Here is a 16,261-nt window from a genome sequence, read left to right as displayed (position 1 = left end):
ACCCTCCCGGTATCACCACTCTCACCACTGGTACTGAGGGATTCATCTGTCCTGGATTCCCTGTGTTTCTGATTCCTATCTGTATCAGTGTACATCCTCTGGTCTAGCCAGACTTGTAAGGTAGAATTGGGATCATGATAGTGGGGATGAGGAAGCATTTAGGAACTAGAGGAAATTTGTATGTTTCATCGTTGCTATACTGCACCCTGACTGGCTCGTCTCCTCCCCACGACCCTTCCATAAGGGGATGTCCAATTGCCCACAGATGGGCTTTGGGTCTCTACTCTGCACTTCCCCTCATTCACAATGATACGATTTTTTGTTCTGATGATGCCTGATACCTGATCCCATCCCATCTTTGACCACTCTTAGCTCCAACATCACCCACCTAGCATACAGCAATGGCCTCATAAGTGATTGTCTGGTTTCCATTCATGGTCCTGCCTCCACAATCTCTATGACACGAAGAAAGTAAACTGAGTGACCATGCTAATGGGGGGAATCGGAATAGGTCACTTCTCAAATTCTTAAGGTGACCAGACGTCCCGCTTTGGGCTGGACGGTCCCAATTTTTAACAATTTTTCCCACGTCCCGCAGCATTTTAAAAAAGGCCTGATTTTTGCAAAGAATGCACGACAAGCTAGGGTATACGGTTTTCGGCTGCCATGTGGCTATTTCGTCAGGATATGAGTTTTAGCAATGGTGTCGCGCTTTACCAATGGTAAAATCTGGTCACTTTACCAAAGCTCCTTCTTGCCTTGGGGACTTTGCAGCATGTTTCCCTTCGCCCTAGATTGTTACAAGACTGGATATTTCCTGTAGGTCAGGATTTGGCGCAAAGTGACCTCCAAAACCAAGCTGTGCCTGATCCCCCAACCAAAGCTGCTCCGCCGCCTCCTGCTGGCAGGCACTCTCCTCAGGTTAGGCTGCTTTGTTTCCTGTCCTTTTTTGACATTCCAGAAGAGTAGGAACCTTGTTGATCTTGTGGGTTTATATAATCTGAGGACTTAGATTAACCCCTGGGGGAAAATACCTCACAGTAGACACTCGTTAATATTTGTTGACTAAATAACTCTCATGATAGGTTGATTTGGAGGAAGAATAACTTCAGTAATATATGCCTTAAGGTTTTGTGTGACGTGACGTTAACTACCGCTCCCCGCTAGCCGCACACAGGGCTACTTCTTTCCTGCTGTGGCTCTTCTTCCCATAGGCGAGCCTCCCCCTGAAGACCCCTCCCAACACTCTTGCCCTGACTAAGTCCGACACATCCAGGCGACTCCAGACAAGGTTTGATGCCTTGCTGACATGGCCAAAATACCCCGCACTGTTCTGCACATTACTTTTGACACTTGTCATTTAACTGGTTATTTGTAATAACGCTTCATAAATAAATAAAAACACAGGAAGCTTTTGTTTTTCAGATGTGCGTGTAAGCTCCACACTACAGGTTTGATTCCTCCAGCAGGAAATGTGACACTAAGTGGACTGGTTATGAATCATGTTTGTCGAACACGGGAAAAACAAAGCCGCCTAGTCTGCATCCAGAGGGAGTTTCTTCAGTTGCTCTGCTCTACTTGGAAGCCCTGTCTTGGACTAAGTACCAGAAGTACAGCCAGAGAAGTACAGCTGGAACGCTCTTTCGAGGCCAGGGAGATGAGACTTCTCACGGACTCTGGACAGGCCAGGAGAGATCAGTCCTTGGAAAAGGACAACATGCTTAGCAAAGCAGAGGGACAGCACCGAAGAGGAAGGCCATTGACAAGACCGATTGGCGCAGTAGCCCATAAGAATGGCTGTAAGGATGGCGCAGGACCGGGCAGTGTTTTGCTCTGTTGTACATGAGCGTGAGAAGACACAAAACCAACTTGACGGCATCTAACAACAACAACATCATCAACTCCAGGAACAGTATGAACCTCTTCCCTTCCTACCTTCATCAGACCCAGAGCAAATGACATTGGTCTTGGACACAGTTCCTTGTGCCTGCTCTAGCCCAACCAGAATGACTAGAATTTCCTGGTCCTGTGTCTGGTTAGCGTGGTTAAGGAGGCCAAGCAGAAAGATGGTTCCTGGTTCCTGTGCCCCAGGAGGAAGCTCAGATCAGTGTGAAGCCCGGGGGCTGGAGGAAATACAGACTCCGCTTGAGCCAGGGACCCGGAGAGAATGTAGCCTCCCACTCGCAGGGCATCCTGTGCTATGTTGTTAGGTGTCGTTGCTGTCGCTGCTATTGTATGTCCTTAAATACCAAGCTTGAGACAGGCACTCATTTAATTAGTGCCTAAACTATAGCTGATCGACTCAAGGTATTATTCATGTGGTACAATGATGTGCATTTTAACGTGAGGCACAGCACTGTGCCTTCTCATCTTCCTGAGGATTTGTCATCATCGGGTTGCAAAGGTTGGCTGGTCTCCGGAGGCTGTGGTCGAGTGACATTTCTAATGTGGCTCTTCTACCCAAGTCTCTGGAAGTCCCACCAAGTGATCGGGTGGGACTATGGAAACAGGCATATGCAACATGAAAAGAGGGGGCTGGTCAGTTTTTGTTACCACGCACCAGGTCATCTTTGAGGTCGAGAGGCAAGAAAGCCCGAGAACCATGGGAGGAGGCATTTGAGACCTCTGTCTGAAGTGGCGGAGGCTGCTGGACCGGCGGCCTCACTGACAGTGGCACAGAGACTCAGAGAAGCAGTGCAGAGAGTGTGAGGAACCTTCTCCTTCTCTGGCCGGAGACTGTGGAGCTATAGGACACAGTGACAGGCAGGATGGCTTTGTAGCCCGTGCATGCTAACGCCAAGAGATGACATGGCTGAGAGCCGAAGAACTGGAGCGAGAGACTCGGCGGCTGGCGGAGGAGACCCATGGCTGTAGCATGACTGCTTGCTGATCCCGACTTGTGACCACCTATTGACTTCCCTAACACACGCACGCACGCACGCACCTTAACTGGGAGCATTTTCTGTTGAGTTCTGTGTGGTCATTGCAAAGATTTCTAGAACCCGGCATAGATGTATAATAGTGTGGGAGGAACGGCGCCAGAATAGGTGAAGAAGGAGAGACCATGGAGGCTGGTCAGACCCCTGCCTCATAGCAATGGGGAAGCCAGGAGGTCAGATCAGGCCCTCTACTGCTGCTCATTGCCGAGATAAACCCATGGGCTCCCCGGTCTAGTCTCCCCCACTCCGGACTGTGCCCCAACTGTCTGATGAGCCCTTGGAGTGTCTAAGAAGAGACATGTACATGTATAGAAGTGTGGGCCATTTTACAGGGAGAGAGATGCCCTCCTTTCACATGCAAACTAAGGGAGCCACACTGGGGAGACTGCAGGCTTCCTTTTAGGTCCACTTCCTTGTACAAAACATATCTTCACACAGAAGCGAAAGTCTTAGACCTTATTTCTCAGCAACCAGAAAAGGAATTTGGCCCCAGCAAAACGGAAACAACTGTTGTGGATGATTGGCAACTCCTTCTCCTCTACAACCAATCCGAACTCGCTGCCATCGAGTCCGCGCGAACTCATAGCAACCCTTTTGGACAGGGTAGAACTGCCCCTGTGAGCTTCTGCACTGTAAGTCTTTACAGGAGTCGAAAGCCCCTGCCCATGCTCAACTGACTCCCCATGCTGACCTCACAGGGCCAGCCAGGCAGGAGCATCTTACTGGGGCAGCCTGCCTGCACATTTCTAGAGTGGGGAGGGGGGACCTTCCTTGCTGTTGTCCCTTGACACCCCTCTGCCCTCTCCCTAAGGAGGTCCTGCCACTGCCTGGCTGTTGGGGCTCAGTAGGTGCCTGGGGCCTTGTCCTGGGGTGTTGGGATGGTGTGAGTTCCAGCTTGGGGTGGGGGTGGGGGCGGTTCTGCTGTGAGCAGCCTTGATTCCTGGACAGCTGTGGAGGGGGGTGGGCAGGCAGGCAGTTTATCATTCTTAGTTCGGATATTGTGATGTGAGGGCACCTGATCTTGTGAATAAAGTGGACACTTCCTGGTGAAAAAAAAAAATTCAGGGGGAAGCTATCAGTACAGAAAGAATTTGACTCACACTTCGGTATTAGGAATCCCATACATTTATATTCTAATGGTTGCTACCAGGGAAGAACCTGCATTGCATAACCCAGAAAACTTTCTTGATGGTCGAATTTGGAGCCAGAGTTAGGACTAGAGCTTATGTGATGTCACCGAATCATTCCACCCTCAAAAAGAAGAAAAACCACATCCCCTATTTAGGCGCTAGATATGTGTCTTCTCTTTAATACAAGACCACCTGGTAAGCAGAATATTTTAAATCACTAGAAAAGGACTGCCAAACTTACATATCTCACATAATTTAAAAAGTAAATCAATGAAAGTATGCGCGTAGAATAACCAAAGTAATTCTGTTCCTAGCCTATTACAGATAAGAATAAAGGCAAAGTCAAAAATTATTTCTGTTGGCCTAAATTCAGCTCTCAATATTTCCTAGGATAATTAGGGGTGAGATGCACACCCCCAAAAGATGAGAGGCACAAGTTCTTAGTTTCAATCATTGCTGATAAGGCTCTAGACAAACTGTTGACCACTTGTGTCAGAAATTCAAATTAGGTAGTGTGTGTCAAGTAGTCTAAGAAGGAAACACCAGCTTCTTTATAGTTTTTATGGGGGAAAAATATAAAATACAGATCTAAAGAATATTTTTGAAATATAATAGAGAAAAATTATTTAAACCCTAGGAATTAGAGTTGTCATGGTCAAAGCTTTATTTCATAAGTCTGCTTCACATGCAACAGACTTCATGATTGTGCACATTTCTTGCTATTGCTTCAGGCAAGACAACGTTTCCTAACTCTAAGCGCCAAATCAACCTTGTAAAGGGCAGGTGCAATCGGAGGGTGGCGGATTTTGAATGATTCTGTTAACATCATACTTACGCCGTGGTGGTCTGCACGTCGTGCCAGCTCTTGCTGAAGTTCTGTTTGAGTTCATTCATGAGGCTCATGCCGAGTTTTTGTTTGATCTCAACCAGACTCCTTTCTTTTGCAGATAAAACTTGTCGTAAAGTTGTGATTTCGTCCTCTAGCTGCAGGTAGGAGAGAAAATGAGGGGGGTGGGGGGGAAAGGTCAGACAGTAGAAAAGTACGAAAGCTCTTGGGACTGCAAAGCAGTCATTTGGGTGCTCTTGTTTACACAGTTCTTCTCTGCTCACTAAAGCCTGGTTCAGAGCCATCATGCATTGAGCTGGTACCCACAAGGCCAGCTGGAGAAAGAAGAGGCTTTCTACCGGCTTTTCCGCGATGTTTCCGTGCTGTGGACCGATAAGGGCAGGGCTACCTTGCCCTATAGGATCATTAGGAGTCAGCATCCACTCAATGGCAGTGAGTTTCTGCTCGGCTGAACCGAACACAAAGATGTCATCTACTTTAATACTTAAAAATAAAAATAGATTTATTGGCTCTAAGACGATATAAGTATTTGATGTTCCTGGAGAAAATTCAGGTGGCATGGAAAATACAAAGAAGGAAATAATCCCTTTTCATTTGTGATACAAATAGGCAACACTTATTTCTTGGCTAACCTTACAGCCATCTTCTAAAGTTGGATAGAGATTTCATTTTTTTAACAAAAATTGGTTTTGTGCTACATGCCTTAGTTTATAAATAACTTCTTTTCAATCATCCATGTGTCCTAGGAGTTTCCCTATATCAAGAAAAATAATCATACATCCATTTAATGACTAACCTGTGAGCACTTGTGATTATATGAATATAGACTAATACACTTGTTAGTTGTAAATTGATAGTGGTTAGAGTTTTCTATTCTGCAATAGAATAGATAAGATGCAATAAACATTCGATTTTGCTTTCTTGGAAATGCTCTGATTACCCCTGTCAAAGTCTACAAGTGAAAGAAAATGCACATTTTTAAAAGTTTTTGAAGTATACTGTCCAAACCCGTTATAGAATATATGCAACAACTTATAGCTCCATAACAATTTTTGAAAATTCATCACATCTTCAGTGTCAGTGAGTGCTGTGGTAATTTTTCTTTGCTCACTTTATAAAGATCGCAAATCACTTTTTATTCGACTTGCATTTTGATTGCCTCTGAGGATCAATAATTTTTTCATAGTTTTAAATGAATTTAAATAAAATTATTTTAATTTGTTGTTTCTGTCATTGAGAATATATCCATTGATAACATTCTTCAAGTTGTGCAACCACTTTAACCATCCTTATCTGAGTGAATCACTGTCCCCTAAGTTTCCTATCTAACTTTTGAGTTACTGTTATCAAACTGATCTCATTTGGTAGATCTTATAAGAGCATAGGAGGATAAGTCACAGAAGGATTGCTACGGAAGCACAGAAACCTTTGTTCAGCAGAAAGGATCAGAATGTGAAACGACTGTCTCTCTATTCTCTATCTAGGTGCATACACTTCTGAAGACAGTGTTGCCATTGCTTTCACCCTTTTCTGAAGAATTCTGTGCTCCCCGATATACCTCACATCAAAAAGGCACGTTGGCAGCCTCAAAGGACTCAAGTCATGCTCCTTTTCAATCTTTGGGAAGCAAAAATAACTTTGAGAGGGCAAGATCAGAGCTGTAAGGTAGATGGGGTACGGCTTCCCAAGAACATTCTCATATGAGAATTCGAAGACTGAGCGAGTACATGGTCGTGATGGGAAAAAATTCCCTGGTGCAACTTTCATGGTCCTTCTCACCCCTGTAGATTTCATTTTCCTAAATCGTCTTCATATAAGCCCCTGGGATCGTCCTGTGCCTTTTGAGAAACTCTATCAAGATGACCCCTTTGTCAAGAAACGAAAGGAAACAAACACACTGTTACCATAACCTGGTGAGCTAACCTCTCTGCCTTGAATGTATTGATGTGGTCTTCCAACCTTGAGCCACCTAAAAACGTGTGGTGCCCTGAAAACCTGTAACATTATTCTCATCAACTTAGTGCAAAGCTTCCATGACTTGGGAAGATGCCAACTTGAGTTTTGCTAAAAATGTCTGTATTAACCCTGGCCTCAAACTTGTTTTCTCCACACTATACATTTTTTGAAGTCACCCAATATGACTAATACACATGTATTACTGAGAAGGCTTGTTTGAAAACTGATGACAAAGGCACGTGCAAGCACATTTTGTTGGGCGTCGCTCTGTGCATGTATGTACAGGCCCCCCAGCAGCAATATGTTTTGATTTATTCTGAGCATGCTCAAGGCAGACACATGTTACTAGTCACCCTAATCTACTGGGACTTTAAAAAGACATCCATGGATATACTTCTTAAGTCTAAAATTTGAAGGTTATCTCAGAACAAGAGCTTCTGGGGTTTCTCCAGTCTCCACAACTCCAGGATTCCATGAGGATTTTACATTCTGGTTTGTGTTTTCCCCTCGTCATCTCTATTCTTCTATAGAATCTTTCATCAAAATGTCAGCAAAGGTAACCAGGCACCATCTAGTTCTCCTGCTACCATGGCAAAGGAGGTAGTTCCTGGCTTTGAATTTCTTTTTAATTTCTTATTGATGACCCTTGACTATGTTTTGGATATGAGTCTTTTTTTAAAAAACAAGACATAGTAATGATGTGAGTTCTTTGTCATTGCAGCTGCAAGAATTTCCCTTAGTTTGGCAAATGATATATTTTTCCAGGTAGAAGTTTTAAAAGGGGTCATAGTCCCACCAAGAAACATGACGTCCCTCACTGACCCATAGCGCTATGGGGCACAGCACTGGGGACACAGTGCAGAATCTGTGCCTGATCTGACCCCACCACACTGGAGCAAAACGCTAAGGATGTGCAACAGAGCAGCAAGAGGAGCAAAGCAATGAAGTCCCTGGGGAATACCAAAAATAGACTTAGTGTCCAGGGTGTGGCACCCCATCAGACTCGATCGGAAAACACTCCTGAGGGTCAACAAACAGACCTGGAACTATTTATATGATTTTCTTTTTTTGTTGTTGGTTTGTTGTTGTTGCTGTTGTTTTGGTTTCTTCTGTTGTCTTGCTCTGTCTTGTTTTGTGCTTATTATTGTCTCTGCATGTCTATCAAGATAAGATAGTTGGGATAAACAATCCAGAGGAGAAAACAATGGGACCTACGGTTCCAGGGGGACATGAAAGAGGGGGAGGTGGGGGAGGCAAAGGGGGCGTCAACCAACCCAGGAACAAGGAAACAACAAGTGATCTAAAATTGATGGTGAGGATGGTATAGGATGCCTGGTGGGGCTTGATCAAGAGCAATGTAGCCAAGAGGAATCACCAAAACCCAAATGAAGGGCGAATATGATAGTGGGACAAGAGGAAAGTTAAAGGAAGTAGAGGAAAGAATGAGGAGGCAAAGGACATTTATGAGGTCTAAATACAGGCATATACATATGTAAATATAATTATATATAATGACAGGGAAATAGATCTATGTGCACATATTTATTTGTTAAGTATTAAGGTAGCAGATGGATATTGGGCCTCTACTCAAGTACTCCCTCGTTGATCAAGAGTACTTTTCTAATAACCCAGCGTTCTGTGATACTCACCTTCCCAACATGATCACTGAAAACAAAATAGGTGCATTAGCAAATGTGGTGAAGAAAGCTGATGCTGCCCACCTATCAACAGATATAGTGTCTGGGGTCTTAAAGCCTTGAAGATAAACAAGCGGCTGTCTAGCTGGAAGGCAACATAGTCCGCATGGAAGAAGCACACCAGCCTGTGTGATCGTGAGGTCTCGGTGGGATTAGGTATCAGGCATCAAAGACTCAGAACAAAAATCATATCAGTGTGAATGAGGGGAAGTGTGGAGTGGAGACCCCAAAGCCCATCTGTGGACAACTGGACATTACTTTACAAAGGGTCACAAGGAAGAGACGAGCTAGTCTCTTCAGTGCAGTATAGCACTGACGAAGCATACAACTTTCCTCTAATTCTTTAAGGCTTCCCCCTCCCCGTTATCGTGACCTCAATTTTACCTTACAAATCAGGGTAGAACAGAGCATGTACACAGGTACAGATAAGAGCTGGAAACACATGGAATCCAGGACCCCTCAGGACCGATAATGAGAGTAGCGATACCAAGAGAGTATGGGGAAGGTGGGGGGGAGAAGTGATCTACATATAACCTTCTCCCAGGGGTACAGATAACAGAAAAGTGGGTAAAAGGAGACATCAATCAGTGTAAGACATGGAAACAAAAATTATAAATTATCAAGGGTTCATGAGGGAGGGAGGGTGGGGCAGGGGAGAAATGAGCTGATACCAAGGGCTGAAGTAGAAAGAAAAAGGTTTGAAAATGGTGATGGCAACATATGTACAAATGTGCTAGACACCATGGATGTATGTATGGATTGTGGTAAGAGCTGTACGAGTCCCCAATAAAATGATTTTTTAAAAGGGGGGGGGCATGGTTCGGAAACATCTGGTAGAGATGGATCTCTGAGTGTGTTATAACAGACCAAAATTTCCATATCTTAAGAAGGTGGCACAGAACTACTCTCTGTGAAATACCATGGTTTCTCTAGCTAATTTAAGTGTTTCTTAGTATCAGGGAGCATAGCATGCCCATGGTCAATGTATCCTAATTGAATTAGAGAAAAAAATAGGAGGGAAAAAAAGAGAGAAAAAGAAGAAAAGTCTTATATCCTAAATACAAATCAACAGTCTCACAAGGTATTAATCAAACAAGGAGCAAACTCCAAATGCTTGGTTGGGTGGGGAGGTAGGTTTGTGTACCTGTACTACTCAGGCTGTACTACCTGAGAGATGAACAATACACATAAAATAATACAGATTTTATGGGTCCCTAAGAAATTTTCAAATCATATGATTTCCAACTGAGATTCAACATTGGACATTTAACTTCCTGAAATATATTGCTTACGTATATACTCGAAATGAACTCCTTAAAATATGCAAATGCAAGTGCATATTCATCCCACACATCTTCATTATATTTGCTTCCTAACACGGGATGAGTTCCCTTTATCAGACAGAAGGTTCTATATCAGGATGAGAAATTACACATAAATGGAGTCATTTCAAAGATCCTCTTCATAGGCCAAGTTCAGAGATAATGAATATTGATGTCATGGTCACAAAATGAAAGTGCTCAAAGGATCATAAACATTCTAATAAATGTGCCCTCCCATTCACAGATGAAGTTGCTTGATGGAAGAGCTGAGACTGTAATCCTATTTGGGGCTTTTTTGTTTGTTTTTTACAGTAGTCCCCATTTATCCATGAGTGATACATTCCAAGACCCCCAGAGAATGCCTGAAATTGCAGATAATGCCCAACTCTCTATATACTTTGTTTATCCCAAAATACACTCAGACATACATGATACAGTGTGATTTACAAATTAGCAGAGTACAGAGGAACAACAAAAACTAATAGTAAAATAAGAATTTTTAGGTAAGACAGGGTAACTTGAACAGAAAGCAGTTCAATACCACAACAATAGATCTAAGAACCGAGAGAGCTACTAAGTGACCAAGGGACAGTTAATATGATATGTACTGCATGGAAACACTAGACAAAAGGATTTACTTGGACCAGGGACCATTCAAAAAAAGCCTGTGGACAGTTGAGACAGAAATGCTGAGCCATCTAAAAGATGTCCTGCTTCTTCTTAAGGCCAGCGATGGCGGTCCTGAGTTGAGTCTCTGACTATAATTACATCCTAGCACTTGTAGTAATCAGAATATATCTGTAACCTGAAAGGACCCATGCATGCTCAGGTGTCTGTGTGTGAAAGAGTGGGGAAAGCAAACTTCACGTGCTGCTGGAAGTCCCCCAACATGACTTTTAGCAAGATCCAGTAGTTCCTCACAACTCACGAGCACACATACAAAGTGGGGCATGAGTACTAATGAATTCTAAATGAGGCAAACATGAATCCAACAACTTGAACACAGTAATAAGGAGTCTAGCGATACCTTCCGAAGTTGGGCTGAAAAAGCCTAAGCAATGAGATGAACTAGAAGCTTATCAATGTGGTCTATGAAAGAGTAAGTTCTGAAAACATGGCTAGATTTTCAGAGTCATTAGAGAATCATAAAGACTTTATATCTTAATCGATTATAAAAGTAATTCATGTTCGATATTTAGAGAGTAAGCATACACAAGCCAAGCACACACATAGAAATACACATGCATATAAATATGCAAATGCTTAAATATTGTTAGTGGCTATCATGTCTTTTCCGACTCACAGTGACCCTGAGTCTCTGCACAAGTGTTCCTATAGCTGAGCCCATTGATGCAGCTACTGTCCGTCCATCTTCCTGAGGACCTTCCTCTTTGCCGCTGCGCCTCCCCTTTACCAAACACGAGGTCCTTCTCCGGGGCCTGGTCTCTCCTGCCAATATGTCCACAGTATGTGAGACGAAGTCTCATCGTCCTTGCAGCTAAGGAACGCTCTGGCCGGTACTCCTTCTAAGCCAGGTCGGTGTATATAGACCTCAATTATCCCATAACCCATATAAATAAAAACGTTTTAGTAGTCTGTCTGCTACAAATGCTGTCCCCGAACTTAAGCTAGGCTATAAAGCGGGAGGAATTAAACAGTGGAGAGCATAACCTTTGGCCGCTAAAATTGACATGAATAGGTCATGAGGCACAATCAAGGGACATCAAGGTCAATTAGCACAACATAGTCCTCAAAGAATTAAAGACACCGAGAAGCAATTAATCCAAAGGACTAATGAAACACACGAATCTCTACCGCCACCAGCGGAGATCAGATGGTACCATGCTGCCACTACTGACCATCCTGAAAGGTCCATGCACAGAGGGAGAGAAAAATGTGGAACGAAACTCAAAATCATAAAAAGATCAGGTATCTGGCCAGAGACAGAGTGACCAAGACTATGACCCCTAGTGACCTTCCAAACCTAGACCTGAACTCACTCTCATAGGGGCTCAACTCACAGCCACATAACAGACAGAACCATAAGGTGCTCAGGTGTCTGTGGAAGCACACCTTCCTTAGAACCATCATGGAAGTACATCTTCAACCAGGTGGGGTCAAAAGGACAATATTTTCCCCGGGGACAATGTACAGGAGACAGAGTGAAGGACGGCAACAGCAAACACAGGGGAGAGGCAGTGGGATGAGGGCGGTTACACCGTGGGGATAGCAATCAACAGCATGAAACAAAACGTGCCTGAATGTTGAAGGGAAAATTGATATGCTCCGTCCACCTTCGCCCAAATGAAAAGACAAAGTTCTGAGAAAAGAAAATATTTACGTTTAATTCTGATGCTGGCCCACGCATGCTGGCTTCTGTAGTCAATCTGAAGTGAACCGTGCGGTTCTAGTTCACTGACCACAGACTATCAGAGCTACAGAACCAGTCTATTTGATTTGAGGCACTGTGTTTATTGAAATAATTTCAGGTTGTACCAGAGGAGCGAGCTGCTTGTTTATGTTATAATGAAGTTTTCTTTGAAATCATCTGAACCGCCTTTACTATGATTACAAACCAGTTCCCATCGAGTTGATTTCGACTCCCTGTGACCCCATGTGCTCCACAGGATTTTGGATGCCTCCTTTGTCAGAAGAATATCGCCAGAATTTTCTTTCCTGGGCCCTCTGTGTAGACTGCAACCCTCAAGCGCTTTGGTGAATGACTGAGTGCATTAACCATTTGAGCCACGCAAGGAATTCAATGTTCTGTTCTGTCATCAAAAATGCTTGTAAGAATATTGGCATTTCTGTGTGGTTCAAACATGAATGTGCTCAGCCTCTAACCCCAAATTGGAGCTTTGAGTCTACCCAGAGACTTTTGGAAAGAAAGTTCCGGTGATCCACTCCCCTAAACCATCCACCGAAACCCGTGTGTTGCACAGTTCTAGACAGACCCTCATGGTAATGCCATTTTGGCTCATGGGCTATTGAAAGAGAACAGAATCACCAGTCGGGTGATCAGAATGCTAGCCCATCAACATTCCGGAGCAAGCACAGCAGTGAGTGTTAGGGGGGCTCTAGCCACCGCCTCAGGCTGTAGGAAAGCTGGTCCCACCTCCAACAGGATCTCCTCATCTACAGCCGGGACAAAGAAGGCAGAGGAAATGTTGACCTCTGCCTGCCAGCCCTACTGCTTGGTGCTACAAGTGGCTCCTACAAAGTAGAGGTGTCTCCATTCAGTATTTAAGGACTAGTGCATCTTGGAAAACAAAAATCGCTTGCACAAAGTCACAATCATGATGAACTCCGGCCCACCCCCAGCCCCCACCCCCTCCAGTGAGTACACGCGACCTCAGGAGGCCTGAAGGAATCCTGGCTTTTCCCTGGCCCCCCGAGCTTTCATCTTCTTGCAAGAGAGTACACACAAGTTAATAGTTGCTTTGATGGCTGACTTTTTCATGAAAAGATAAACTACTTTTGTTCTAGGTTGCCGAGCTAAAACAAACAGGGCTATGAAAAGGAGCTGGCACCTGTGCTGTCGTCTTGAACGGATTCCATCAGGTTGGTAAGTGATTTCTTAACCCCATCGTGGTGCTGGTGCTAGAAACACAGGGGTGCCTCTTAGAAGTAAATGATCAGTGTTGCAGAAGCCGTAGGACTCTCCACTTCCCCACCGCAATCAACGAGTGGTGGACAACTGTTGCTCTCCATTACCGGGGAGTCGTTTCCAACTCACCCTGATCTCTGTGTGCAGAACAGAGCTGCTCCCTGGGCGTCCAAGGCCATGACCTCTCCGAAGCACATCACTAAGCTTGTCTGCCCAGGGCCTCTGGGCGGGTTTGGGATGCCAGTTTTTTGCTAGCAATCAACCCCTTAACCCATGTGCAACACCCAGAAACCATGAACAATTAGCATTACGAGTCTAACTCCTGCACAGTTATTAAATGAAAGGCACATTCAATTATCAAACTCTGAATAACTCTCAAGATAGAAATATTAACCACAAAAAGATTAATAACCAATGACAAACCAATTTGCTCTGTAAACTTTCACCCAAGTCACAATTAAAAAAAAAAAATTACTCACACCACTGGTCCTTAAGGGATCATCCACCCTGGATTCCCTGTGTTTCCAGTTCCTATCTGTACCAGTGTACATCCTCTGGTCCAGCCAGACTTGCAAGGTAGAATTCGGAGAGTGGGTTGGAAAGAGGGAACCTATTATAAGGAACTATATGTGACCCCCTCCGTGGGGAACGGACAACAGAAAAGTGGGTGAAGGGAGATGTCGGACAGGGAAAGATATGACAAAATAATAATTTATAAATTATCAAGAGCTCATGAGGGAGAGGGGAGCAGAAGGAGGGGAAAAATGAGGAGCTGATGCCAGGGCCTTAAGTGGAGAGGAAATGTTTTGAGAATGATGAGGACAATGAATGTGCTTTACACAATTGATGTATGTATGGATTGTGTTAAGAGTTGTATGAGCCCCTAATAAAATGATTTAAAAATAAATAAATAAAAGATCACTCGCCATACCTGAGCTAATTCCGCCTTAAGTTCTTCTTTCTCCTCCTCCGACAGCATGCTAGAGAAGTTGGCACCAGCTACTGCATCTTCGTCTCTTCCCTGTAGTGGTTCGGCCTCCAGCAAACCTGGAGACAAGATTGAGAAAGTATAAAGCTCCTTTATTTTAACGAATTCAACCAATTTTTCTCTCCATCGTTGTCGGAAGCACTAAACACTGATTGAGCCTCCCACTGATAACAGCTAAACCGTGGGGGGAGGGGGGGTGCATACCTCTTTAAATGAGTGATGAGCCGCCCGAAAAGGAAGGAGCAAGAAAATGGAAACACAAATAAAGCAAGGGTGGAAAGCCAGACACGGAAACGAAGCTGACGCTTCCCATGGTCTACATTCGCCAAACAAGTCCCAGCTTCGGTTTTCACAGTCTCGTGGGGAGCTAGGGGCAGAGGTCACTCAGGGAGAAAAGGTCCATATGAGACACCCTACTACATAAATGTTGGTCCCCATGGGGATACCCTTTCACCCCCCACTGGCATCTGCAGAGCAAATTGCCTGCCTTGAAACGCAGCACAGAATGGAAAGGGGGAAATGTCCTCCTCTGAGAATTCATAACCTGAGCGGACGGTGTGAATGCTTGTAACTTGTCTGTGCATTCCTGGGTGGTCCAAACACTCTCAAGAGAAGATTGTAAATATTCAAGTGTTTGACCCTTTTAGATGTGGGACTGTGTAACCTGCAGACAGGGAGCGTGGAGCAGGTAGAGTTGTGAGCAAACATCACGGACAAATTGATGTTGGACAGGTGGAGAGATGGGCATGCCTGGGCCCTGCATGAAATTGTACCACCCACTAGCCCTGGAGTAGCTCTGCTTCTGTAAATGAAGTCGATCTGTAGTAAAATCCTTTAGAATCTGCCATTCACAAAGGCATATATTCTCTGGAGAACCCGGAAAAAGATCCACACAGACATAGAAAATTCATTTATGAGATGACTTATGACAGGACTGGCATGTCTACGTTTATCGATAAAGGAAAGTCTTTTAATAAATTGTTGTAGAACAAATAGTTATACATAGAGGAAATGTAAACTCAGACCTTCACACTAGTGTCAGAACTTTTAGTAGAAAATATCAGAGTTTATATTTATTTAACTTTGGATTGGAAGACATTTTTTAACTCAGACATAAAAGGGCCAAACTAGGGAAGAAGAAAAAATAGATAAATTGAAGAATTTCTTTAATCAAAAATACTATCTGGAAAATGAAAAGATAAGGGTCCAAATGGAAGAAAGGATATGACGCTGCATATCCTAGGATACGCAGATGCTCTACAAGTCAATTTCACAAAACAGGAATAAAACCCAAAGATAAATGGACAAAAATAAACTAAAATCCGCAGAGCCTTTAGAGGGAGGAATAACAGAGATACCTAAGATGCTCAGCTTCATTGATATTCACAGAAATACAAAGTAAACCACTTCACACATACTGAATGAAGAAAAATTTAAAAGTCTGAACTCACTCAGTGCTGGTGAATTTGTAAAGAATGAAAGCCCCTATATGCTGCAGTTGACAGCATAAATGTTCAACACTATCTAGCAAAGCTGAACATGAACACACCCAACAGCCCAATGATCCCCCTGTGGATGCCCCCACTCATGCCCAAGAAGCTCCTGTATAGCAACACCACATGCCATTCATAAGAACTTCCATGGTAGTAAAAACGGTACATCATACTAAAGGTTAGAAATAGGGGAACGCATGAGTAAACTATGGACTGTTTACACAGTGAGGAAAATAAACAGCAGAACCAATAAAACAACAACTAATTCATTCCTTCCAACAA

The 16,261-nt window shown here is 43.8% G+C and overlaps 1 protein-coding gene across 5 annotated transcripts in view; it reads right to left on the bottom strand.

The window, feature by feature from the left end:
• Nucleotides 1-16,261, bottom strand: part of TPD52L1 (TPD52 like 1) — a 121,723-nt gene that overhangs the window by 34,231 nt on the left and 71,231 nt on the right. For all 5 annotated transcript variants that reach the window (XM_045294488.1, XM_045294490.1, XM_045294491.1 and 2 more), the window contains exons 2-3: nt 14,430-14,545; nt 4,905-5,053 (exon numbers count right to left, since the gene is read on the bottom strand). In XM_045294488.1, coding sequence (XP_045150423.1) covers nt 4,905-5,053; nt 14,430-14,545 — 265 coding nt within the window. The remainder of the gene's footprint in view (nt 1-4,904; nt 5,054-14,429; nt 14,546-16,261) is intronic.

The sequence above is a fragment of the Echinops telfairi genome, unplaced genomic scaffold, assembly GCF_000313985.2.
Source record: "Echinops telfairi isolate 266 unplaced genomic scaffold, ASM31398v2 ScPeMD7_3533;HRSCAF=4204_0, whole genome shotgun sequence".
Lineage (NCBI taxonomy): Eukaryota > Metazoa > Chordata > Mammalia > Afrosoricida > Tenrecidae > Echinops > Echinops telfairi.
Note: the sequence above shows the minus strand (reverse complement) of the source record. Positions and strands in the feature narration are given on the sequence as shown.